The sequence below is a fragment of the Balaenoptera borealis genome (assembly GCF_965194805.1).
Source record: "Balaenoptera borealis genome assembly, chromosome: X".
NCBI classification, from domain to species: Eukaryota; Metazoa; Chordata; class Mammalia; order Artiodactyla; family Balaenopteridae; genus Balaenoptera; species Balaenoptera borealis.
In genome coordinates this window covers 64,409,111-64,434,392 of record NC_138881.1, presented here as the reverse complement: position 1 = coordinate 64,434,392, position 25,282 = coordinate 64,409,111, and the positions used below count along the sequence as shown (strand labels likewise).

The 25,282-nt window shown below is 36.4% G+C and overlaps 1 protein-coding gene across 1 annotated transcript in view; it reads left to right on the top strand.

Annotated features, from left to right (window-relative positions):
- MAGT1 (magnesium transporter 1) overlaps positions 1 to 24,705 on the top strand; it is a 49,635-nt gene extending 24,930 nt beyond the window's left edge. Inside the window, exons 4-10 of the mRNA XM_082377446.1 lie at positions 8,488 to 8,628; positions 9,173 to 9,313; positions 9,826 to 9,915; positions 10,626 to 10,689; positions 18,866 to 18,940; positions 21,324 to 21,414; positions 22,694 to 24,705. Of these exons, the coding sequence (XP_082233572.1) occupies positions 8,488 to 8,628; positions 9,173 to 9,313; positions 9,826 to 9,915; positions 10,626 to 10,689; positions 18,866 to 18,940; positions 21,324 to 21,414; positions 22,694 to 22,709 (618 nt within the window). The 3' untranslated portion in view covers positions 22,710 to 24,705. The remainder of the gene's footprint in view (positions 1 to 8,487; positions 8,629 to 9,172; positions 9,314 to 9,825; positions 9,916 to 10,625; positions 10,690 to 18,865; positions 18,941 to 21,323; positions 21,415 to 22,693) is intronic.
- The last annotated feature ends 577 nt before the right edge of the window (positions 24,706 to 25,282 follow it).

Below are 25,282 nucleotides of genomic sequence, written 5' to 3'. Positions count from 1 at the left end.
TTCATCTTCTTTCATTTGAACTTACCATCCATATAATACTCTCTCCATATTGCCTGCTGTAACAGTTCCTAGAGGTTTTTTTCTAGAGGGTATTAATAAGAATACTTGGGGGAAAAAAAAATTTGAGAAACCTTAGTTTAAACAAAATTAAATTTTATTTTTTTATTTTTTTTAGGTTAGACTTTATTTTATTACCTAGATTTTTTTTTTGTTTAAAGGGAATGCTATTTATTTATTTATTTATTTATTTTATTATTTATGGCTGTGTTGGGTCTTCGTTTCTGTGCGAGGGCTTTCTCTAGTTGCGGCAAGCGGGGGCCACTCTTCATTGCGGTGTGCGGGCCTCTCACTATCGCGGCCTCTTCTTGTTGCGGAGCACAGGCTCCAGACGCGCAGGCTCAGTAGTTGTGGCTCACGGGCCTAGTTGCTCCGCGGCATGTGGGATCTTTCCAGACCAGGGCTCGAGCCCGTGTCCCCTGCATTGGCAGGCAGAGTCTCAACCACTGCGCCACCAGGGAAGCCCTAAATTTTATTTTTTACTTCAGGGTATCAAGAACTATGAAGGGTCTTGAGGTTTTATTCTACTTGCAAGCTAACAAGTGACCCTGCCACAGTTTCATAGATGCTCACAGATGACATGACACTCCTGGGTTGGAGTTAAAGGACTTTATTACTCACAACAACAAAATCCAAAGTATCAACACTTCATTGCACTGGTTCCCTAAGCCCCACTTCCCATAGGACAATGCAAGGAAAACGAGTGGGTTGCATTATGGAAGAGGAACTCGAAGCTTTGGGAACCCAAATCTTCTATAAAGGCTAGTAAGCATGCATGCCCTTTGCTTTGGAGGGAGACTCTGTTACTATCTTCTAAGGCTGCACAAACATCCTTGAGAAGATCATCCAGAACAAAGGCAGTCAGTGCCTCTGCTCACAAGACATGCATAAATATGAGAAACTATTTTCCAACACAGGACTTCTCATAGACTTCAACATGCTGAAATATGTTATTCCTTCCATTCTAATAGTGCGCTGTAATATGCAGAATTTCCCCAATTATTGGACCACTTAATGGAGCATTTTAGTTATATTCTATGGAACACACTTTTGGAAATAGTGGCATATAGACTAAAGCCAAAATTCCTTAGTCCTCCTCACTTCATGCCCTCTTTACTCCAAACACATAACCACCTTTCCCATAATTATGTTATGTCATTGTTGTTTTATTTCAACATTGTTGATCGTTTCCTACAACATAAAGTATCTTTTCTCCCTTGCTCCCTTTCTCTCCACTTTCAAAGTTCTGTTTACCCTTTAAGCCTCATTTCAGATATTCCCCTGAAGCCTTTTCAAATCCTCAAATGTGAGTCAACCCTTTTCTTGTATTGTCACAATACTTTCCTTATATTTCTATTATACATATATATATCCAGAGTCTATCTTATAGTAGAATTAACCCTAGAGTTGTTTGACAGTCCCTCTTAGAATATACTTACTTATGGGCAGAGCCAACATCCTGTAGCTATTAGTGCTAAGCACATAATAGATGTTCAGTAAATGTCAAACGGATGGATTAATGTTCCATTTTACAGTGTGTCATCATGCTGGTCATATTCTAGTCTCACACAGCTCCATAAATCAAAATCAGTATATTCATAAAACATGCTATAGCCTAAAAGATTAGTGCATTTAGGCCTTTTTAGACCAAAGGAAACAATTTCTAGAGTTTAAGAAACTGCTTTCTCATTCTCTACTATTAAAGCAAGGACTGTTTTGGAAATTAAAAGTTGTAATTCCATTTATTTTAACAAGATACACATAAAGAATTTCTGTTAGTGATTTGTAAAAATACAAAACCAATTTTCTTCTACGTCAAATACCTTTTAATATCAATGTCCATTTTAGAGCTATATTTAGAGTTAGTGGTATAAGGATGGCAGTGTGTCCATCTGTGGAAGAAATTCAAACCTTTCTCCAAAGAACAATGTCATATGCCACAGTACACAAAAGCTAAGCATAGATGAAAAGTGGTACCTACCAAAAACAGTACATCTTGTTTTGGCTCTTTAACATCTAAGGATTTTCAAAGCCTACAAGATTTTAAAAAATTTTTTAATTGTGAGAAAATAGGCATAACATGAAATGTACTATCTTAACCATTCTTAAATGTGGTTCAGTAGTGTTCAGTACATTCAGGTTGTTGTACAACCAACCTCCAGAACTCTTTTCACCTCGTAAAACTGAAACTCTTTACACATTAAATAATTCCTTTTCCCTCTTCCTCCAGCCCCTGGCAACTATCATTCTACTTTGTCTCTATGAATTTGACTACTGTCGGTACCTCATATAAGTGGAATCATAAAGTATTTGTCTTTTTGTGACTGGCTTATTTCACTTACGATAATGTCCTCAAAGTTTATCCATGTTGTAGCATGCATCAAAATTTCCTTGCTTCTTAAGGCTGAATAATGTTGCACTGTATGCATATACCACATTTTATTTATCCATTCATCTGTTGATGGACACTTGGGTTGCTTCCACCTTTTGGCTATTGTGAATAATGCTGCTATCAACATAGGTATACAAATATCTCTTCAAGACCCTGCTTTCAGTTGTTTTAGATTTATACCCAGAAGTAGAATTCCTAGATCATATGGTAGTTCCATTTATTGTTTTTTTTAGTAGCTTCCATATTGTTTTCCTTAGCGGCTGTACCATTTTGCATTATTTTTGATTTTTTGATAGTAGTTATCCTAATGAGTGTGAGATGGTGTCTCATTGTGGTTTTGACTTGTAATTCTTTAATGATTAGTGATGTAGAACATCTTTTCATGTGCTTGTTGGCAATTTGTATATCTTTTTTGAGAAATGTCTATCCATATCCTTTGCCCAGTTTTTAATCAGTTTGTTTGTTTTTTAGTTGTAGGAGTTCTTTATGTATTCTGGATATTAGCCCCTTATCAGACATATGATTTGTAGATATTTCTCCCATTCCATTGATTGCTTTTTCACTCTGTTGATTGTGTCTGTAGCCTGCAAGATATTTTTACAGAGCTGATTTGGTATAAAGATGTTATACTAGTAATCATGGAAATACAAATTACATTAATGGTGATACACAATGTTCATCCATTAGATCAGCTTTTGGCAAGAATGTGGGGAAACAGATACCTTCCTATGTGTCTGGGTAGGAGTGTAAATTGGTACAGCCACTTCTGAATGCGAGTTGGCTCTATCCATTTTAATTTAAGATGTTTCTGCCCTATGAACTAATTATTCCATTTCTAGAGAAACACTCTTAGATGTATACAGGGAGATATGTACATGGCTGTTCATTGCAACATCATTTTTAATTGGGAAAAAAGGGAAAAAAAGAACTAAAATACCAACAATAGCATAATTACTTAATAAACTGTGAGAGTGAGGTCGATATATATATATACACACTGTCATGGATAGATCTGTCAAAGATGGTTGAATAATAAAAAGCAAATTGCAGAATATTACAGTTAATGTGATACCATTTGTGTTAAAATAAGGCACACACAAAGCAATATTATATGTTTTCTGTTGGCACATACACATGTATATGAATAAATTCAGAAAGGTCTAGAAATGGTAATAGTGGCTGCCAGAGTGGACTGGAGTTGGTCCTCATAACCCTGTAATTTTTTATTTTTAATTTCGTAGGGGAAATGGATTTCATATATTACCTAGTTCTTTTAGACGCATATGTATATTTTAAATCCAAAGGAGGTACAGTAGTCCCCTCTATCCACAGGGGATACATTCTAAGACACTGAAACTGCAGACAGTACCAAACCCTATATGTAACTGTATTTTTTCTTATACATGCATACATACATACATACCTATGATAAAGTTTAATTTATAAATTAGTACAGTTAGAGATTAGCAACAATAATAATAAAATGGAAGAATTAAAACAGTATACTGTAATAAATTTATGTGAATGTGGTCTCTCTCTCTCAAAATATTTTGTTGTACAAATTTATCTTTTTTATCTTAATTAAGCGCTTATCACTTACTGTGGCTGTAATTTTTGCAGTTGAGGTGGAACAGCAAAGTCAGCATGAATTCATTTTCCTTCTTCACAATTTCATGAAGATTCACTCTTACCATAGGTCTTAGCAACCTCAGCATATGATTTTTTTTCTTTCCTTATTAAGTTGAGAACTTTCACCTTTTCACTTCAATGAAGCACTTTACAGCTTCTCTTTGGGATATCTGAATTGCCAGCATCACTACTCTTGTGTTTCGGGGCCATTATTATTTTTTTTTAACATCTTTATTGGAGTATAGTTGCTTTACAATGGTGTGTTAGTTTCTGCTTTATAACAAAGTGAATCAGTTATACATATACATATGTTCCCATATCTCTTCCCTCTTGCGTCTCCCTCCCTCCCACCCTCCCTATCCCACCCCTCTAGGTGGTCACAAAGCTCAGAGCTGATCTCCCTGTGCTATGCGGCTGCTTCCCACTAGCTAGCTATTTTATGTTTGGTAGTGTATATATGTCCATGCCACTCTCTCACTTTGTCACAGCTTACCCTTCCCCCTCCCCATATCCTCAAGTCCATTCTCTAGTAGATCTGTGTCTTTATTCCCGTCTTGCCCCTAGGTTCTTCATGACCTTTTTTTTTTTCCTTATATTCCAAATATATGTGTTAGCATATTTATTTTTCTCTTTCTGACTTACTTCACTCTGTATGACAGACTCTAATTCCATCCACCTCACTACAGATAACTCCATTTCATTTCTTTTTATGGCTGAGTAATATTCCATTGTATATATGTGCCACATCTTCTTTATCCATTCATCCGATGATGGACACTTAGGTTGCTTCCATGTCCTGGCTATTGTAAATAGAGCTGCAATGAATATTTTGGTACATGAATTTTTTTTTTTTTAATTAATTAATTAATTAATTTATTTATTTTTGGCTGTGTTGGGTCTTCATTTCTGTGCGAGGGCTTTCTCTAGTTGTGGCAAGCGGGGGCCACTCTTCATTGCGGTGCGTGGGCCTCTCACTATCGCGGCCTCTCTTGTTGCGGAGCACAGGCTCCAGACGCGCAGGCTCAGTAGTTGTGGCGCACGGGCTTAGTTGCTCTGTGGCATGTGGGATCCTCCCAGACCAGGGCTCGAACCCATGTCCCCTGCATTGGCAGGCAGATTCTCAACCACTGCGCCACCAGGGAAGCTCCATGACTCTTTTTGAATTATGGTTTTCTCAGGGTATATGCCCAGTAGTGGGACTGCTGAGTCGTATGGTAGTTCTATTTTTAATTTTTTAAGGAACCTCCATACTGTTCTCCATAGTGGCTGTATCAATTTACATTCCCACCAACAGTGCAAGAGTGTTCGCTTTTCTCCACACCCTCTCCAGCGTTTATTGTTTCTAGATTTTTTGATGATGGCCATTCTGACCAGTGTGAGATGATATCTCATTGTAGTTTTGATTTGCATTTCTCTAATGATTAATGATGTTGACCATTCTTTCATGTGTTTGTTGGCAATCTGTATATCTTCTTTAGAGAAATGTCTATTTAGGTCTTCTGCCCATTTTTGGATTGGGTTGTTTGTTTTTTTGTTATTGAGCTGCATGAGCTGCTTGTAAATTTTGGAGATTAATCCTTTGTCAGTTGCTTCATTTGCAAATATTTTCTCCCATTCTGCGGGTTGTCTTTTGGTCTTGTTTATGGTTTCCTTTGCTTTGCAAAAGCTTTGAAGTTTCATTAAGTCCCATTTGTTTATTTTTGTTTTTATTTCCATTTCTCTAGGAGCTGGGTCAAAAAGGATCTTGCTGTGATTTATGTCATAGAGTGTTCTGCCTATGTTTTCCTCTAAGAGTTTGATAGTGTCTGGCCTTACATTTAGGTCTTTAATCCATTTTGAGTTTATTTTTGTGTATGGTGTTAGGGAGTGTTCTAATTTCGTACTTTTCCATGTAGCTGTCCAGTTTTCCCAGCACCACTTATTGAAGAGACTGTCTTTTCTCCACTGTATATGCTTGCCTCCTTTATCAAAGATAAGGTGACCATATGTGCGTGGGTTTATCTCTGGGCTTTCTATCCTGTTCCATTGATCTATATTTCTGTTTCTGTGCCAGTACCATACTGTCTTGATTACTGTAGCTTTGTAGTATAGTCTGAAGTCAGGGAGCCTGATTCCTCCAGCTCCATTTTTCATTCTCAAGATTGCTTTGGCTATTCGGGGTCTTTTGTGTTTCCATACAAATTGTGAAATTTTTTGCTCTAGTTCTGTGAAAAATGCCAGTGGTAGTTTGATAGGGATTGCATTGAATCTGTAGATTGCTTTGGGTAGTAGAGTCATTTTCATAATGTTGGTTCTTCTAATCCAAGAACATGGTGTATCTCTCCATCTATTTGTATCATCTTTAATTTCTTTCATCAGTGTCTTATAATTTTCTGCATACAGGTCTTTTGTCTCCTTAGGTAGGTTTATTTCTGGTATTTTATTCTTTTTGTTGCAATGGTAAACGGGAGTGTTTTCTTAATTTCACTTTCAGATTTTTCATCATTAGTGTATAGGAATGCAAGAGATTTCTGTGCATTAATTTTGTATCCTGCTACTTTACCAAATTCATTGATTAGCTCTAGTAGTTTTCTGGTAGCATCTTTAGGATTCTCTATGTATAGTATCATGTCATCTGCAAACAGTGACAGCTTTACTTCTTCTTTTCCGATTTGGATTCCTTTTATTTCTTTTTCTTCTCTGATTGCTGTGGCTAAAACTTCCAAAACTATGTTGAATAATAGTGGTGAGAGTGGGCAACCTTGTCTTGTTCCTGATCTTAGTGGCAATGGTTTCAGTTTTTCACCATTGAGGACGATGTTGGCTGTGGGTTTGTCATATATGGCCTTTATTATGTTGCGGAAAGTTCCCTCTATGGGGGCCATTATTAAGTAAAATAAGGGTTACTTGAACATAAACATTGTGGTACCACGACAGTTGATCTGATAACCAACACTAAGTGACTAATGGGTGGGATATGCTGAACAAAGGGATGATTCACATCCTGGGTGGTATGGCGAGAGATTTCATCACACTGCTCAGAATGTCTGCAATTAAAAATTTTTGAATTGTTTATTTCTGGAATTTTCCATTTAGTATTTTCAGACTGCAGTTGCCCATGGGTAACTGAAACTCTGGAAAGTGAAACTGCAGACAAGTGGGAACTGCTGTATAGCTAAACAAATAGTGAAGAGTTTGGCCTAAAGTTTGGGCAGCAGTTTGGTGGCGTGAACACTATCCAGGGTGTGGTTCTTAAGTTTTGCAGACTCAAATTGAATTTTTAACAGTGTAGCCAGAATTTATCTAGCTCTTCAGACTTTGTGTATACTCACCAAACCATAAAAATCCATGGACATTGGTAACCAAAGACCTAATCTTTTAATTCACCAATTCACCATATTTTACTTCCAAGGAGACCAAAATAATCATGTCCACTATCAGTATACCCTCTCCCCTTATGAGAATATCTAAAACTATTACTGTTAGAAGGGTTACTGTAATAAGTATAGAATCAAAGCAAGGGAGTGGGTTATTTTATTGGTTGATGTCGTAAGTTATAATTGTTTTATACAAGCCAATCTCCATTAAAGGGTTACCTGCTGAGGGGACCTGAATGCTTGCATCTGTTGGTCAACATCTTTTCCCTGGACTTAGACTTTTTATTTTCACAAGTATAGTTATATCACGTCAGGAAAGATATAATGCGGATGAGTAGGTCATAGGTTCTTTACCTTAGCAATTCCAGTGTTATCTTTTTAAGAGTACCATGGTCTCATGACAGAGAACAGAGAAATGTGATGCTTATCACTAAACATTTATGAACCTTTTAGAATTGACTATTTCTCATATTGGTTACCATTTCTTATTGGTTTTCACTACAATAGAGCACTCTCTTATCCTGATTTTGTTTCCTCCAAATTGAGAATGTGCTCTAGGGGACTTCCCTGGTGGTCCAGTGGTTAAGACACTGCACTTCCACTGCAGGGGGTGCAAGTTTCATCCCTGGTCAGGGAACTCAGGCCCCACGTGCCACATGTCACGGCCAAAAAAAAATAGAGAATGTGCTCTATTTGGAGCTTACCTAAGCTACATGAGACAAGTTTAGTTCTCATAAATGTATTATGTTTTGCATAATCTCTGAACAGATTAAAGTGATTGTGGTATGGGAAATTTTCCATTCTATAGGAGTAAAATGTTGGTTTCTTAGCTAGGAATTTATATTTGGTAAGTAAAGTGTACTAGTTAAGGTCACAAGCAGCCTTCGGTTTGAATCCTGTCTCCATCACTTATCACTTTCCTTAGGCGAATCACTTAACCTACCTAAACCTGGGCTTCCTCATCTTTGTAAAATGCCTAAATTTCAAGATAGTATTTGCTGTTAAGATTATTTTCTTGGTAATTTATATTTTCATACCATACTTTTTATTCAGCTAAACATGAATTCAGCTCCAACTTTCATCAACTTTCCTGCAAAAGGGAAACCCAAACGGGGTGATACATATGAGTTGCAGGTGCGTGGATTTTCAGCTGAGCAGATTGCCCGGTGGATTGCTGACAGAACTGATGTCAATGTAAGTTTCCTTGCTTTGTACAGTAGAAAGTTACTTTGTCATTATCCACTTTGAATCTTTCTGGGAGGTCCTAATTGGTTTTGTCCCCATATCACTGAGGTAGTGATAGTTTGTCAGTTCCTTCATAAGTAGCATTTAACAGAATCATCCTGATGAAAGATTGACATTACAAAACATCCTCTATTACGTAGTCAGTTCAGCATGGAAACCACTCTTTTGTCCTTGTTAAGTCCATGGACTATCTAGTTGTACTTGGCGAATTCTTCTTAATCTAAAAGATGTTATGTTGTGAAAAAGTCTTTCAAAAAGCAAAAATAAATAAATAGATAAATAAAAGATGTTATGTTGTGGTTAAAGAGAATATTGTATCCATCCCATTTTAGGGTACACTGTAGACTGTTTTCATTAGGATGAAAAGAAAAAGTGTAATTTTTCTTGAAAATGACCACACTAATTTTGATTGCTTTCATTTCAAAGTATTTTGAACTGTATAATTAATGGATAAATTTCATACTTTAAAGTGTTTTTCTCTCCTTTCCATTAGATTAGAGTAATTAGACCCCCAAATTATGCTGGTCCCCTTATGTTGGGATTGCTTTTGGCTGTTATTGGTGGACTTGTGTATCTTCGAAGAAGCAATATGGAATTTCTCTTTAATAAAACTGGATGGGCTTTTGCGGCTCTGGTAAGTGAATTTTAGAAGAAAAATTGCTTGAATAAAACTAATATTACATTGTTAGGTGGCATTTTGTTTATTTCTTACCTGTGGGAAAAGATTTTATATATTTTTATTTTATACCTTAAAATCAGTTTGTTTCCTCCATTATCTCATTAGGATGGCCAGAGCTTGAAGGAACTCATTGTAGCCAGTTTTTATTCAACCTGAAAGACTGTCACCCCTATGAAAATCCCCAATTCTTTTGAAAATATTCTTCTAAAACGCTTTTCAATATTCAATTTTAAACTTGTATCAGTTTATTTATAATTTTAAAACAGTGTTTTCCTTTCAAAGTAAATATTATTGATTCTTGTGATCCTTGTGATGAAATATAAGCCTTTTATCTTTTATCATTTATCTGAAAAATTTATTTCATATATTACTTGAGAGGGTGCACTTTTCATACACCTTTGAGTCTAATCAAGGTGGGAACAGCTACACCATGTTATATGAGTATTTCATTACTTTTTGTTTCCTAGTGTTTTGTGCTTGCTATGACATCTGGTCAAATGTGGAACCATATAAGAGGACCACCATATGCTCATAAGAATCCCCACACAGGACATGTGGTAAGGGAAAGTCCAGGATTTCTTTTCATCTTATACCAAAGTTAACCTTAGTTATTATTATCCTGTGAGATCAGTGCCAGTGTATGAAGGAACTAGATTTAGTTTTGACTTTTCAATCTCTTTGTATTAATGAGGTTCAATTGCTAAAAAGCTGTGCAGTACTCTTAAAAGTGGGAAGTTCCTTATCCCATTTGGTAGTTCTTTTGAGTAAGCTGGCTAAGAATGAAAGTTAGCCTTCAACTAAATAGAATAATAGACGATCAAGTACTTGAGCATCTATCCTTTCTAGGCACTGTACTAGGTATTACTAGGTATAGTGATAAGAAAAACGTAGTCCCTGTTTTCATGGAGTTTATTTTACTGTACCTCATGGTCTTCTACACTGAAAAACTAGTTTTCTCATATATTCTGTTGTTGAAAACATAGTATAAGTACAGTGAATAAGTACAAATAAATAATAAATAACACAGAAATAGCTTTCATTTTAATCAAACTTTTTACTGATGAATGCTTATATACATCAGGTGAATTATTAATTCACAGATCCAATGCTTACATACATCAGGTGAATTATTAATCCACAGATCCAATGCTTATATACATCAGGTGAATTATTAATTTCATAGTGTTTGAAAGTAGTCAATTTTAGGATTAAATCACCAAAATTTAATGTATATTTAAAGATTAAATTTTGTCCTTTTTTCCCCCAGAATTATATCCATGGAAGCAGTCAAGCCCAGTTTGTAGCTGAAACACACATTGTTCTTCTGTTTAGTATCCTCTTTACAATAAGTTCTTGGTGCCACATTTTAATTTGTCTGTTTTCTCACATTCTACAGCATTTGGTTGAGGCTGCTCTCTTATTAGTGCAAGTCATAATATCTTTGGAATCATATTACTGTGTCATCTGTCTTAGCCTGATCAGCTAAAGACCACCAGGGACAAACCTGCAAGTCTGATAAAGCCAAGTTTATTGGATCATTGCTACGAAGGAGACTACAAATCAGAGGGACCATGGGATATCTTACCTAAGGAAAGATAGAGTTGTTATAGGATTTAAGGAAAGGTGGAGCTTAGATGAAATGTAAATGAAGCAATGTTTTGATGAGCTCAAAGCAAAGCCAGGCTAAGTGTAAAGGGATCAGAATCAGGTCTGGACTGTGAAGTGGACCCAGGGTTCTGTTTCCTGGAAACTACACCGTTCAGATAAATTTGGGAATTTCTCTTCAGAAACTCCTTTTTTTTTAAATTAAATTAATTAATTTATTTTTGTCTGCGTTGGGCCTTCGTTGCTGCATGCAGGCTTTCTCTAGTTGTGGCAAGCTGGGCTACTCTTTGTTGCAGTGTGTGGGCTTCTCGTTGCAGTGGCTTCTCTTGTTGCAGGGCACAGGCTCTAGGCGTGTGGGCTTCAGTAGTTGTGGCACATGGGCTCAGTAGTTGTGGCTTGCAGTCTTAGTTGCTCTGCAGCATGTGGGATCTTCCCAGACCAGGGCTCGAACCCGTGTCCCCTGCATTGGCAGGTGGATTCTTAACCACTGCACCACCAGGGAAACCCAGAAACTCCTTTTTTAAAGCTCTGTACTTTGGTTGTAAATTGAGGCTACTTAGAAATTGTACTTGTAAATTGAGTAACTTAGATCCTCCAGTCAAGAATGGAATGTTTCCTTCTTACTGATATAATTTGAATCAGTCTACGATTTTAGAGAACAAGGTTCCTCGTTGAGTATGAAAGCTGTAGTTACTCAAAGACAGGGTTTATTTTGACATTTTACAGCTGCAGCATGTCCTAGGGAGAAATATTATTTCCTGTAAACTGTGCAGCTACTTTATATGTGTGTTGGTCCATCCTCTCGGATGGCAGGGCAGATTTTTACTTTCTCACATCTGAAAATTGATGTCTCTGTAAGCTGCAAGAATAGGTAACAGTGATATCAGATAGGTAGCAGTCTGCATTTCTTAGTATTACTGATCATAGTTTACCCACCTGAATGCATAAACAGTGACTCTGCGGAGCAAATCAACAAGGTGAATAAATGTAATGTTCCTCGAGTTGTGCTTCTCAGCCAAGGGGTCCTTACATTGATATATTGGAATCAGTTGTAGCCCAGGCTGTTAGAGAATCTGCGCAGTGACTTGATGGTAATGTCATTTGCCCTACCTTGTCATCCCATCATCTAGATGACTAAGAGGAGTTCCATTTTTTATAGTTACAGACATACTTCACACACAGTTTGGTTTTTTAATGTATTATAAGCATTTAATAAATTGTATATGGCCTTCAAAGTTATAAAAGTGCATGAGAATTACAGAGCAATAAGAAAATATTGGCAAGGAAAAGGAAAAATAGTCATCATTATCAATGTCTTTATAATGGATATATCATAATTCAATTATTCTCCTATTGGTGAATATTGGAAAGAATGTTTTCTTGGGTATAAAAATAATTGACAGCATTCCCTGGTGGTCCAGTGGTTAGGATTCCAGGCTTTCACTGCTGGGGGCCCAGGTTCGATCCCTGGTCAGGGAAATAAGATCCTGCAAGACACGTGGCACAGCCAAAAAAAAAAAAAATAGTAATTGGCATATCTCTGAATTTCCAGAAGTATGAAACAAAGTGTGTAAACCTGTCTGTTGCTCTTCGTGTTTTGTCCAAATTGTCTTCCAAAAGGCTTTTGCTTAAATTTAAGGGTAGGAGGGACTTCCCTGGCGGTCCAGTGATTAAGATTCTGTGCGTCCACTGCAGGGGGTGCGGGTTCAATCCCTGGTCAGGGAACTAAGATCCCACATAGCACTCAGTGCGGCCAAAAAAAAAAGGCGGGTGGGTAGGGAGGTTTGCTGCCAGAAATATATACGTGCCCTGCTTTCCCTGGCAAGTCCTAACCATCGTTATGTATTATTTTTTTAAACTGCTAATTCAGTCGGCAAAGAAATTGTTTAAGTATAGCTTGGACAATAATAATCAAAGTAACAAACATTTTTCCACAATTCTATACTTATGGTTCATTTTATACAAATATCTTTGCCTTCATCACATATAATGTACTTTCTTCTACTGGCTCTTTTATTTTTTTATTGAAGTATAGTTGATTTACAATATTTGTGTTAGTTTCAGGTGTACAACATACTGATTCAGTTTTTTTTCAGATTATATTCCATTATAGGTTATTACAAGATATTGAATATAATTCCCTGTGCTATACAGTAAATCCTTGTCGCTTATCTATTTTATGTATAGTAGTTTGTGTTTGTTAATCCCATAACCCTAATTTGTCCCTCCCTCCCTCTCCCCTTTCATAATCATAAGTTTGTTTTCTATGTCTATGAGTCTGTTTCTGTTTCGTACATAGATTCATATATATTGGGTTGGCCAAAAAGTACCTTCGGTTTTTAAGTAAAAATAAAGGACACATTTTTCATTTTCACCAAGAACTTTATTGAACAACGTCTTCACCCTTTTGTTCCACTACTTTCTGCCATTTTTCAGGCAACTTCATAATTCCATCCTCCCAAAACTTTTTATCTTTTTGAGCAAAGAACTGTTCCAGGTGCCTTTTACAGTCTTCCAGGGAATTGAAATTTTTTCCATTAAGAGAATTTTGTAAAGACCGAAATAAATGGAAATCCGAAGGTGCAACGTCTGGTGAATAGGGCGGATGAATCAGAACTTCCCAGCCAAGTTGTAACAGTTTTTGCCTGGTCATCAAAGAAACATGCGGTTTAGCGTTATCCTGATGGAAGATTATGCGTTTTCTGTTGACTAATTCTGGACGCTTTTCATCAAGTTCCGCTTTCAGTTGGTCTAATTGAGAGCAGTACTTGTTGGAATTAATTGTTTGGTTTTCCGGAAGGAGCTCATAATAGAGGACTCCCTTCCAATCCCACCATATACACAACATCACCTTCTTTGGATGAAGACTGGTCTTTGGTGTGGTTGGTGGTGGATCATTTCGCTTGACCCACGATCTCTTCTGTTCCACATTGTTGTACAGTATCCACTTTTCATTGCCTGTAACAATATGTTTTAAAGACGGAACATTTTCGTTACTTTTCAGTAGAGGATCACATGTGGAAATACGGTCAAGAAGGTTTTTTTTTGCTTAACTTATGTGGAACCCGAACATCAAAGCGATTCATATAACCAAGCTGGTGCAAATGATTTTCAGCACTTGTTTTGGATATTTTGAGTATGTCAGCTATCTCCCACGTGGTATAACGTTGATTGTTCTCACTTAATGTCTCGATTTGATTGCTATCAACTTCAACTGGTCTACCCGACCGTGGCACATCATCCAGCGATAAATCTCCAGCACGAAACTTTGCAAACCACTTTTTTTGTTTTTATAAATTTATTTATTTTATTTTTGGCTGCATTGGGTGTTCGTTGCTGCACGCGGGCTTTCTGTAGTTGCAGCGAGTGAGGGCTCCTCTTCATTGCGCTGCGCGTACTTCTCATTGAGGTGGCTTCTCTTGTTGCAGAGCACGGGCTCTAGGGCGCACGGGCTCAGTAGTTGTGGCTTGTGGGCTGTAGAGTGCAGGCTCAGTGGTTGTGGTACACAGGCTTAGTTGCTCCATGGCATGTGGGATCTTCCTGGACCAGGGCTCAAACCTGTGTCCCCTGCTTTGGCAGGCGGATTCTTAACCACTGCGCCACCAGGGAAGCCCCGCAAACCACTTTTGACGTGTTCGATCAGTCACAGCACCTTCTCCATACACTGCACAAACCGTTTTTTGCATTTCAGTTGCGTTTTTACCTTTCTTGAAATAATAAAGCATAATATGCTGAAAATGTTGCTATTTCCCCCCATCTTCAATATTAAAATGGTTACACAAAAATTCACCAATTTTGATAAGTTTTTTTTAAATGCACGCTGATATGACAGCTGTCACATACAGTCTAACAAAATTGTTTCAAATGAAGTTAAAGACAACTAAGTGCTACTAGAGCCATCTTATGGAAAAACGAACCTTTCGGCCTACGCTATATATATATATATATTCAATTATATGCATATACTCCCCTCCCCCACATTTTGTGATTTTGATGTCCTGTTTTACATCTTCATGCTTAACCTTTTACTGTTTACTGTAGTTACAGTCACTTTTAAAATTTTTTAAATTGTTTTTTAAATCTATGTACTGGTTTATTTAAGTGATCTTAAACCCTTTTATGTATTTGCCTTTACTGTTGTGGTTTTCCCTTTCCTATAGATCCTTGCTTCTTTTCTATTTAGAGAAGACACTTCAATATTTCTTTTAGGGTAGGTTTAGTATTGCTGAATTCTTTTAGTTTTTGCTTGTCTGAGAAATTCTTTCTCTCTCCTTCTATTCTAAATGATAATCTTGCTGGCTCTCCTGATTTCAGGTTTTTCCCTTACAGGACTTTGAGTGTATCATGCCACTCCCTTCTGGCCTGAAAAGTTTCTGCAGAGAAATCAGCTGATAGCCTTATGGGGGTTCCCTTGTAACTGACTGTTTTTCTCTTGCTGCCTTTAGAATCCTTTCTTTATCTAGTTCCTTGTTATAATGATCTGCATTTCTATCGATAATCTTTCTTAATTCAGTTATTTTTATTACCACCTTTTTGAACTTGGGGTCTAGTAGACTGGTGAGCTCTGTTTCATTATTTGTTTTCTCTGGGGATTTCTCTTGTTCTTTAATTGGGAGTAGTTCCTCTGCCTTTTCATTTTACTTAACATTCTCTGTCTCTATGATTTCAGGAGAAACAGTTATCTACTGTGGTCTTAAAGGGGTGTTTTTAAGTGGGAGCATCCCGGTATAGACTGTGTGTGTCCAACGTTTTTGCTGCGAGGGTGGTTTTGGTGTGGATGCCAGCCACATCTTTCCTCAGAGTGTGCTGGTCATTATCCCCTTGATGGGGGTTGTGGTTGGTGTTGGACTATCTAGAGACTGTGCAGGATATGAGGTGGGCTTCCTTTCTGCTCCATGGCTGTCCCTACCCTGTTAGGGGCAGGGTCTGCTCCCCAGTTCTTGGAATAGAAGCCCTGAGGGTCGGGTTCAATCAGGCTCCATTGCCCTTGAATCCATGCCCTGCCCCAACAAAGGTGATTGCTGAAGCAAGTGAGGCCTATGCAGTCACAGAGGACTTATGTGCTGCCTGTGTAGCTATCCACAGTTCCGCTCCGAAGCAGTACAAGATTGCGTCCCTTTGTTGTGTTTGTCCCAGATCTAGTTCAAGGCTGTGGGGGTTGGAGCATTGTGGCTGCAGGAATTGAGGTGGCTGCACTGCCATGAGAGATCTGGGCTGCCTCTGTGGCAGTCTTCTCCCAGGACCTGTCTGCCCCAGATCTAGGGCTAAGCTAGGGTGTGGAGTTGGCAGAGCCTAGGTGCCACTGCAATAGGAACAACTGTGTACAGCTGGACCACACCCCAGGCCCTCCAGGCAGTCTTTGCATAGCTAGATGAGTCCTCTCCCAGGGCCTGTCTTCCTGAGATTTCAGCACTTAGCTGCTGCATGTTCTTGTGGTACCACCCTAGGCAACCTGGTCTGTCTCTGCGTAGATAGACCAAGTCTTTGCCCAGATCTCGCGCCAGGCTGTAGGGTGGAGTGAGCACAGCCAGGGTGTCCACCCCTTCAGGTTGGGACTGTGGTGTGGTGACAGACATCAGTGCAGGGCTCACTCTGCCCTGATGGTTAGCAAGCCATCACTCGTGTGCTCCTTGCAAGTAGAGTCTAAGCTTCTCTAGCCCTTTTGTCTGTCCCAGCAGATTTCCTAGCAGGCAAAGACTGGGATGCCCAGATTGTGACATGACCTGCTCGCTCCCCAGGGTGAGGATCCGCCCATGTGGACCTTCTCTTCCTTACAGATCCCTCCAGGAGGGGTAGGTCCTGACCCGACGCCTTTTTTTTCCTGACCTACCCGGTTAAATGGAGATCTTCCTTTCAGTTTTGCTTGTATAGGATTTCTTCTGCCAGTGTCCAGTTATGTTTCCATGAGAATTATTCCACATTTAGATGTATTTTTGATATGTTTGTTGGGGGAGGTGAGCTCACATCCTCCTACTCCGCCATCTTGAACCCCAAACCTACTAGCTCGTTTATTTCTTTTATTTAATTTTTTTAATTTAATTTTTTTCAATTTATTTTTGGCTGTGTTGGGTCTTTGTTGCTGCACGCAGGCTTTCTCTAGTTGCGGCGAGCGGAGGCTACTCTTCATTGCGGTGCAGGGGCTTCTCGTTGTGGCTTCTCTGGTTGCGGAGCATGGGCTCTAAGTGTGTGGGCTTCAGTAGTTGCAGCACATGGGCTCAGTAGTTGCGGCACGCAGGCCCTAGATTGCGCGGGTTTCAGTAGTTGCGGCACACGGGCTCACTAGTTGCAGCATACAGGCTCAGTAGTTGTGGCACGTGGGCTCTAGGGCGCACGGGCTTCAGTAGTTGTGGTGCGTGAGCTCTAGAGCGCAGGCTCAGTAGTTGTGGAGCACAGGCTTAGTTGCTCCACGGCATGTGGGATCTTCCCAGACCAGGGATCAAACCTGTGTCCCCTGCATTGGCAGGCAGATTCTTAACCACTGCACCAGCAGGGAAGTCCCCCTAGTAGCTCGTTTAATAGCCTAGTTCCTGTATGTTATGGAATACCACCTCCTCTATTTTCTATTTAGTTCTCTCAGGGTAACATGTCATCATGATTATGTAATTATTTATTATTTATTGTTTGTATCCCCCCACTAGAGTGTAAACTTGTCCAAGGAATGGTCTGTATTTCCTCTAACTTTGTGACTCCAACTAATAGTGCCTCCCTATAACAGGCAGTAAAAGTATAATAGTAAAAGTTTAAAGAGTCTATAAATGAAATGAAACAATACATATGGAAGTGCATCATAGCTCTTGATAGCTGGACCTTGGTGGTATACTGTAAGATGGAAAGCTCATAGACCATGATACAGAAACAAACCATTCCAAAAACAAAAGTCTCAACCATTAATCAGAGTACCTATAGCCAAAGCCTATAGAAATGATCAGTCTTTATGCTTACATGCATACAAAGAACCCTCGTAAGAAAAAAAATAATCGCTGGAGAAGACAACTTGGCTAAGCAACAAAAAACATGAATGAGTTTATGTCCCTTTCTGTTTAATTATACCCACATGAGGTAGCATACAATGTGCATATGTATATGCATAATTAATATGAGCATTTTAAACTGCTGTTTGTATTCACCAAACTGCAGGGTGAATCTCTCTTTTCTACTAGAACACATTCTATTTGTTTCAAAATGTGATTTTTCTTATTTTACTGTTCTTCCATGCCATGTGTTACCTTTTGCACGAGTAAGTCTATTTTGTATTTATATAGCTTCTATATTAAGCTGAATAAAAGTGAGGTTATGGCTCGCAGGATTTTCTCTTTTTATTAGAATAGGACAATTTAGGTAGTTTAGTAGTAATTTGTGCTTTAAAGGTTAATTGTTGAAATTCTGGAAAATTTTGGTAAGTTATTTTTCAAATAAAAATTAGTTGCTATTCTTTAAATGGTGTACATTTCAAGTGTGTTCTTTTTTGGAGGGTGGTTGAAATATTCAAAATGGCTATTTAATTTTTTAAAATGTGTATGAGATTGGCACAATAGTTGGAAGAATGTTCCAGAAGTTTATTTCAAAGTACAGTTTTAGAGGAAAACTCATATTTCACCTATGAGTTTAAATATCAGTTTTAAATACTGATATCAGACAGTATTTAAAAACAAATATCAGACATTTGTTTAAAATATCAGTTTTTATTTGTTCAAATAAAGTAATTTTCTAACCTTAATTTTTTTATTATATCTTCATAGTAAATAATTGTCATACTATGTAGACACCAGATTGCGTAGTTATAATTTTTTGTAATTGAGAATAGAAGGTTTATATATTTATTCATTCTATATTATTCTAGGAATATTAAAGTTGTATGTCATTTTTGTCTGTGTGAATTTCTCCTTAAACAATTTTTCTAAGATGGTGGGGTTACCTTGGGGATGGTGCTTTTATGTGAAGCTGCTACATCTGACATGGATATTGGAAAGCGAAAGAGTAAGTCATATCATATGCCAAAATGTAGCAATTCTGCCTTTAATACAGAAAAAAGAATGTCCTTTTAATCACTTCCCCTCTTAGTTATATTATTTTACTTATTTACTATTATAAAAGTAATATGTGCTCATTGTAGAAAATGTGGGGGAAAATAGGAGAATGAAACATTTCGGAGGAGAGTTACCCATTATTCCACCATTGAAAAGCTAATAATTTTAACGTAATATAAGTTCCTTCCATTTGTAAAAACATCTTTTCAACTGTATGTATAATACTTTGAATCTTATACCACCCCTTTTTAACCAGAGTTAAAATATTTCACTAATACTTTCCCATACATAATTTTTAATTTATAGTCTATACTGTAATTTACTTAACCATTCTGATTTTGTTAAGTGTTTACTTTTTTCCTAACTTTCATTATAATACTTATTTAGTGACTATTATGGTGCATATTAAACTTTATCCTCTTTCATAGTAATTCCTTAAAGTAGAATGACTGTGTGGTCCTATGTATGAGTATTTTCAATTATCTTGATGTTTTAAGCTGATGATGCCAAATTCTTTCCCCAAATGTTTTAATAATTTAGATTCCTACCAGTTGTATTTCAGAATGCTTGTTTCACTGTAACTTTATCAACATTAGATAACCTCATTAAAAATGTGTATGTGTATATTTGTTAATCAGATAAGGGGGAAATATATTATTTTGTACTTCTTTGGTTATTAGTATAGTTGAATATTTTCTTAGATGTTTATTAGCTGTTTGTGCTTTCCCTTCTGTAAAATGTCTTTTTGTCTTTTACCATTTACGTATTAGAGTCTTATTCCTTTTCCTACTGGTTTGCATAGACTTTTTATATATTAGAATATTCACACACTGATATTTGTTACCAAGAAATGTAAACAATGTAATTTACTTTACTTAACATGAAATCAGTCTAAGAGTTTTCTTTTTATGGTTAAAGAGTTAAATGTCATCAAAATTAACCTAGGTTAATAAATCTATTTACTTCTAGAAAAAAGGTGATGACATTGGATTTTAAATTTGGGAGATACGTATTTTGCTGAATTGAAATGAATTTTTACATATTAGAAAAATAGAACTAATGTAACAATTTTTCATCCAGTCAATATACATCCTTTCATTCCTGACTTTTGAAAAATTGCCTATTTCAGTATTCATTATTGGGGAAAGGCCATCTGGGTACTACACTGCTGGCATGAATTTAAATTGTAAAACATTTTGGTGACATATATTAAAATAGTCACAATTTGATCTACTTCTAAGATTCTAACTTAATGAAATAGTCACAAATAGTAATAATAAATATTTCTTTAGCACCTATTATGTACCAAGAACTACCTGAAGCACTCTTAGATACGTGAAAAAAGTAGAATACAAATATATATTCAGAGTGAAACTGTATATATACATGTATGTGTGCATTTGATTAGGGAAAAAAAAAGACTTCTCCAAAGAGCATGTGTTAATACTCAGAAAAAATATGTTTAACATTTACATTTTGGCCCCTAATCATATTGTGTGAAAATTTTTAAAGGAAAAAGTTATTCTCTAAGTATAACAAAACTAAAAGTTGTTTTTAGTATCGGCCAATAAATATGGAGCTCCAGTTTCCCTGGAGCTTCCATTGCTGTAGCACACATGCTTTCCCACACCCCTCCCTCTATGCTTCTTAGCCAGTCTTAGTCCAGGGACTCAAAGAGCCTCATGTTATGTGAATCATACTTGAGCATTGTAGGGTCAGCATCTAGAGTTAAGGTTGGTAACTACTATGCTAAACCAGAGCATGTGGGATTAATGGAGAGAGCTATGAATTTAGGGCTAGGAATCTGGGCGGGTTTTTTCCCCTCATAATTCAAATGAGGAATCCATGTTGAAGGAGTTCCTCATACAAGCAGTGTAGTTACTGGTGAATGAATAAAATACTTTCAAGTAAGGCTTTCACAATGATATTGCCAGATGTCTTTAAGTGAATATTTCTCAATAATAAATAAGGCCATACTAAGGATTTAAAAGAAGTTTAATAAGTGAGTGAGTTATTTTCTTGTCAGTCATAAAACAGTGTATTTAACACTAAATTCTTGACTGTGATGGCTTTAATGAAATTCATTATTTCATACAATTAAATTACACAAGTATGTAAATGGAACTATTCTATTATATTGTAATGGAGCAAATTAAAGGAGAAGGCAGACTGCTGAAGATATAAGAATGGGGATGAAATTTGTTGTACAGTTTAGATTTACCAGTAAATTAAAGCCCTTGCTTTTTACTCTTGGAAGTATAGCCTACAAGTTATGCTCTTGCTCTTTATTATGCTTAACATGCTCATTTTACTCTCCTTTTATTTTTCTGCAGTAATGTGTGTGGCTGGTATTGGACTCGTTGTATTATTCTTCAGTTGGATGCTCTCTATTTTCAGATCTAAATATCATGGATATCCATATAGGTATGATTATTTTTCATTTATATAGTGATTATCTATACTTACAATCATTAGAGTTGATGTTGCTTTATAATTTTTTTGACTGTATCGCCAAATTACTCTAGCTTCTAAAGCAAAGAGGTAGGCTTTAATTTAGGTATGTTGCTTATAGAAATTAAAATAATTATGATATAATGAACAATAGCCTGTAATTTCTCAGGAACATCATTCAGGGTTATTCTGACTTCACCTAATTTAACCTAGAAATCTATCAAACACATAATGATTAGAACATTTTATACCCTATCTACTCATACAGTTCCTTGTCTGCATACTTTACGTGTTTTTGAGGACAGAATTATTTTTCTAATGTTTTTTAAAACTTCTCACTCTACTTTTCAGGCTCTTTAGCTGGCATAAACAGAATATTTGATTAGAATCCAGTTTGTAGAGTGTATAATAAGAAAGAGTGTTTAAGAAGGTCTAATTGGCTTGAAATGTTCATAGAGATCTCTAAGGCTCAGGGAAGACATTATTCTCCTGGTTATAAGTTCTTGGTTTTATTCTGTTACTAGCCAAAATAAATGTACCAGTACACAATGGGGAATGTTGTGAGTTAGTTTTATAGTCTGAGTGCCATTTACTATAATTCCTATTCTTTTAATACAACATTGTCCTGTTGTATAACCGACTATGAACACTAAAGGTGAAATATATCAAGTGATATTTTTGAGACACATTCATTCTTCGTATTTTTAACACAAGTTTTTAGTAGGTAATTTTGAAACACTCCCTGATCAGTTCATTATATTGTAACATTCCTAAATGCATTTTGATTAGTGAACAACTTAATCTTTTGCATTTTCTGCAAACTTATTTAATTTTAAGACCAAAACCTACTAGAACTTTGATCCTGGACTTATAATCCTCCAGCTTTATACTTTTATTCTTCTGTGTATGTATATTTTAAAATAATTTATCCCCTATAGAATACTAGCTGGGATGCAAGGGTAATCTTCTGCTCCCCAGAAGCTGGGACTTCTGTTACTTATTTGATCACCGTGGTTGATTCAGTTATTAATTGGTGTCTCCAGGAGATATTTTAACTCAAAGTTATTTCTATTTCCTTTTCTCCTAAGACTACCTCAATATCTCAGTGTTTCTCACTTTTTGTGATTGATACTCAAAGTTTATTATACATGTACCCAAACGTTCTTTGATCTGAAAAAATCAAGATATTTATTAGAAGTAAAGACTACTTTTCTTTCACAGACTAATAGATTGGTATATATTTTTGTTTCAGCTTTCTGATGAGTTGAAAAGGATTCCAGAGATATGTAGACACTGGAGTAATGGAAATTGAAAAATGAAAAACGTGTGTGTGAAGAGAAGAATGCAATTTGTGTATTTTGTATTACCTCTTTTTTTCAAGTGATTAAAATAGTTAATCATTTAACCAAAGAAGATGTATAGTGCCTTAAGAAGCAATTTTCCATCAAAATCATGAAGTATTTGGATATGATTCTCCTCTTAACCTTCCCTTCCCAGTAAACTTTGTGGAATTAAATATTTTAAAAAAAATTTTAAACTACTACTTCATTTTAGTTACAACAAGGTTCAAAACTGCTTTAGTTAACTTTTGACCATCTGATTTTTTATTATCTTATCCAAATGTGTGGGGGGCAGTTCTGATAACAACATCAAGAATCCATTCTTAACTTTTCCATCTTTGCATGGATGTGTATACTTTGCACATCTTTCCTTTTGGGCAGAGAAATCATATGTGCTATGTGTCTTCTGAAAATGGAACACCATTCTTCAGAGTACATGTCTAGACTTTAGAAAAAAAGACTAGCCAGTCCTCCTCCATCTTTCCTCCTGAAATGCAGTGCAAACTATGCTTCTTGGTAGCTGTAGACATTAAGAAGTATCTCTAAATGCAGGATTATGATTTCTGCATGAGTGTGGTATTAACTACCTGTATTTGGAAAGATTTCAGGCTCATTCTGTCTCCCTAGTTTTCCTTTATTTAAGGTGGGCCCCTTTCTAATAAAAATGTAGCTTAGTGCTAAAATCAGTGTAAATTTAAAATGGTCTAAAACGTTTCTGCAAATTAGAGCTCATCACTTATTTCATTTGTACCTAAGAGAAAAAGCTAGGTTCATCTGGTTAAGTTGATATCTGTATTACAGTTGCAACATATTTCATTAACCCTTGTGTTTAGGAAAAGGACTCCCCTAGATTGGGAAAATAAAATCATGAAATATTAAGCTGTTGCCTGTGAATAGAAAGTAAATGTTTCTTGAAAGCTGTTCTGTTTTTTGCTATTATTTTAGCCTTCATTTTCTCACTTTAAGTGGAGAACAAAGTAATCGTTTGAAGAAGTTTTGAGTTTTATCTTTTTTTCTGTCAGTGAAAATAACTGTATGTGCTAACCAAATTTCTGTGAAGAATGAAAGTTGATGGTTATCATTAGATCTAGCTATAACCTCCCCCATAGCTATAAAGAGTATCCAGAAATGCCACTATTAATGGAAATATGAGAATTCTGATAATGAAAAAAAAATTTTAAGAAATCTTAGAAGTATTATTACATTAAAATAATACTGTGACTGCCTGCTACTATTTACCATCTAATATCTCTCCCACGTGGTCTGGAAGTCTTATATAATAGAGGTTTGAAGAAAGAGATGGATATAATTGCCTAAGAAGACATGTTGTATGTGGGGGTTTTGTTTTTGTTTTTGTTAGTAGATTTGGTGGGTGAGGGGATATTTACTCTCTAGTGGAGCCTGTTTTTGTTGCTCCACTGTAAATTGTATGATTCTGGATTCCTTATCTGCTGTTCTTGTACTTCTCTCAGGCCAAGTAACTTTATGCTGTGATTCTTATGAGACTTGTGTGAATATACCCTGATTTGTACATACTAACCAGGGGAATATTACTGCCATGTAAAATGTATAGCTCCAGATAATTTGCAACGAACATTGAAAGAATGACAGTTTTTCTGTATTTGTTTTGTCTCTTAAGAGCACATTCTTCTTCTTCTTTAAGGAGAGAAGTTGCATTCTGGCTAAAATCTGTAGAGAGCAGATTTACTACACTTAGAATAGTGTTACTTTTGTGGAAATGTTGAAATTAGCTTTCATCTGAAGTGCCTTAAGTAGACTCTTAATCAACTTTTCTAGTAATGGTTTAAATATTATTTGTTATGCATTTAAAATACTATTTAAAATGACACATTGTAGTGGCAAAGATAACCAAATGTCTGGCTGTTTGCTTTTTGATCATATCAATAAACTTTTACAATCTAAATTCTGAGTTTCTGGTTAACAACTAAGGAGAGGTGAATTTAAAACACTAAACTAGAATTGTAATATTAGGACATACCATTTTGAAATTATAGTTAAATTTCTTATTGTCCTAATGACAGTGAATTTGATAGGCCAATTTACTTAGGTATTTCTGGACTGAGACACATTCTTCCAGGATTCCATACATTTATCCTTCATTAATGCTGTCACCCATTAGATTAGTCAAAACAACCAAGATAAGTAAATGAATGACTGTTTTCAATGGTTCATTACATTTTGCCCTAGTCAGTGAATGCTGTGACTAGGTAATTCCCTTTTGGCACTAATTAATTTGAAACAGTTACCCAGACAGATTATCAAGTTATATAAGACTGGGCAGCAGTACAGTTACAAATATGGAGTAGAAACACTGGACAGGAAGTAAAGAAATCTGGCTTTTAAACAGCTTTTAGTCCTTACTTTGTTTCTGTCTAGCTATGTGACCATAGGCAAATCAGTGAACCTCTCTGGACCTGTTTCTTTATTCTAATGTGATTGCATTGGATTAAACCACCTCAGTGTTCCTTTCAGCACTACTG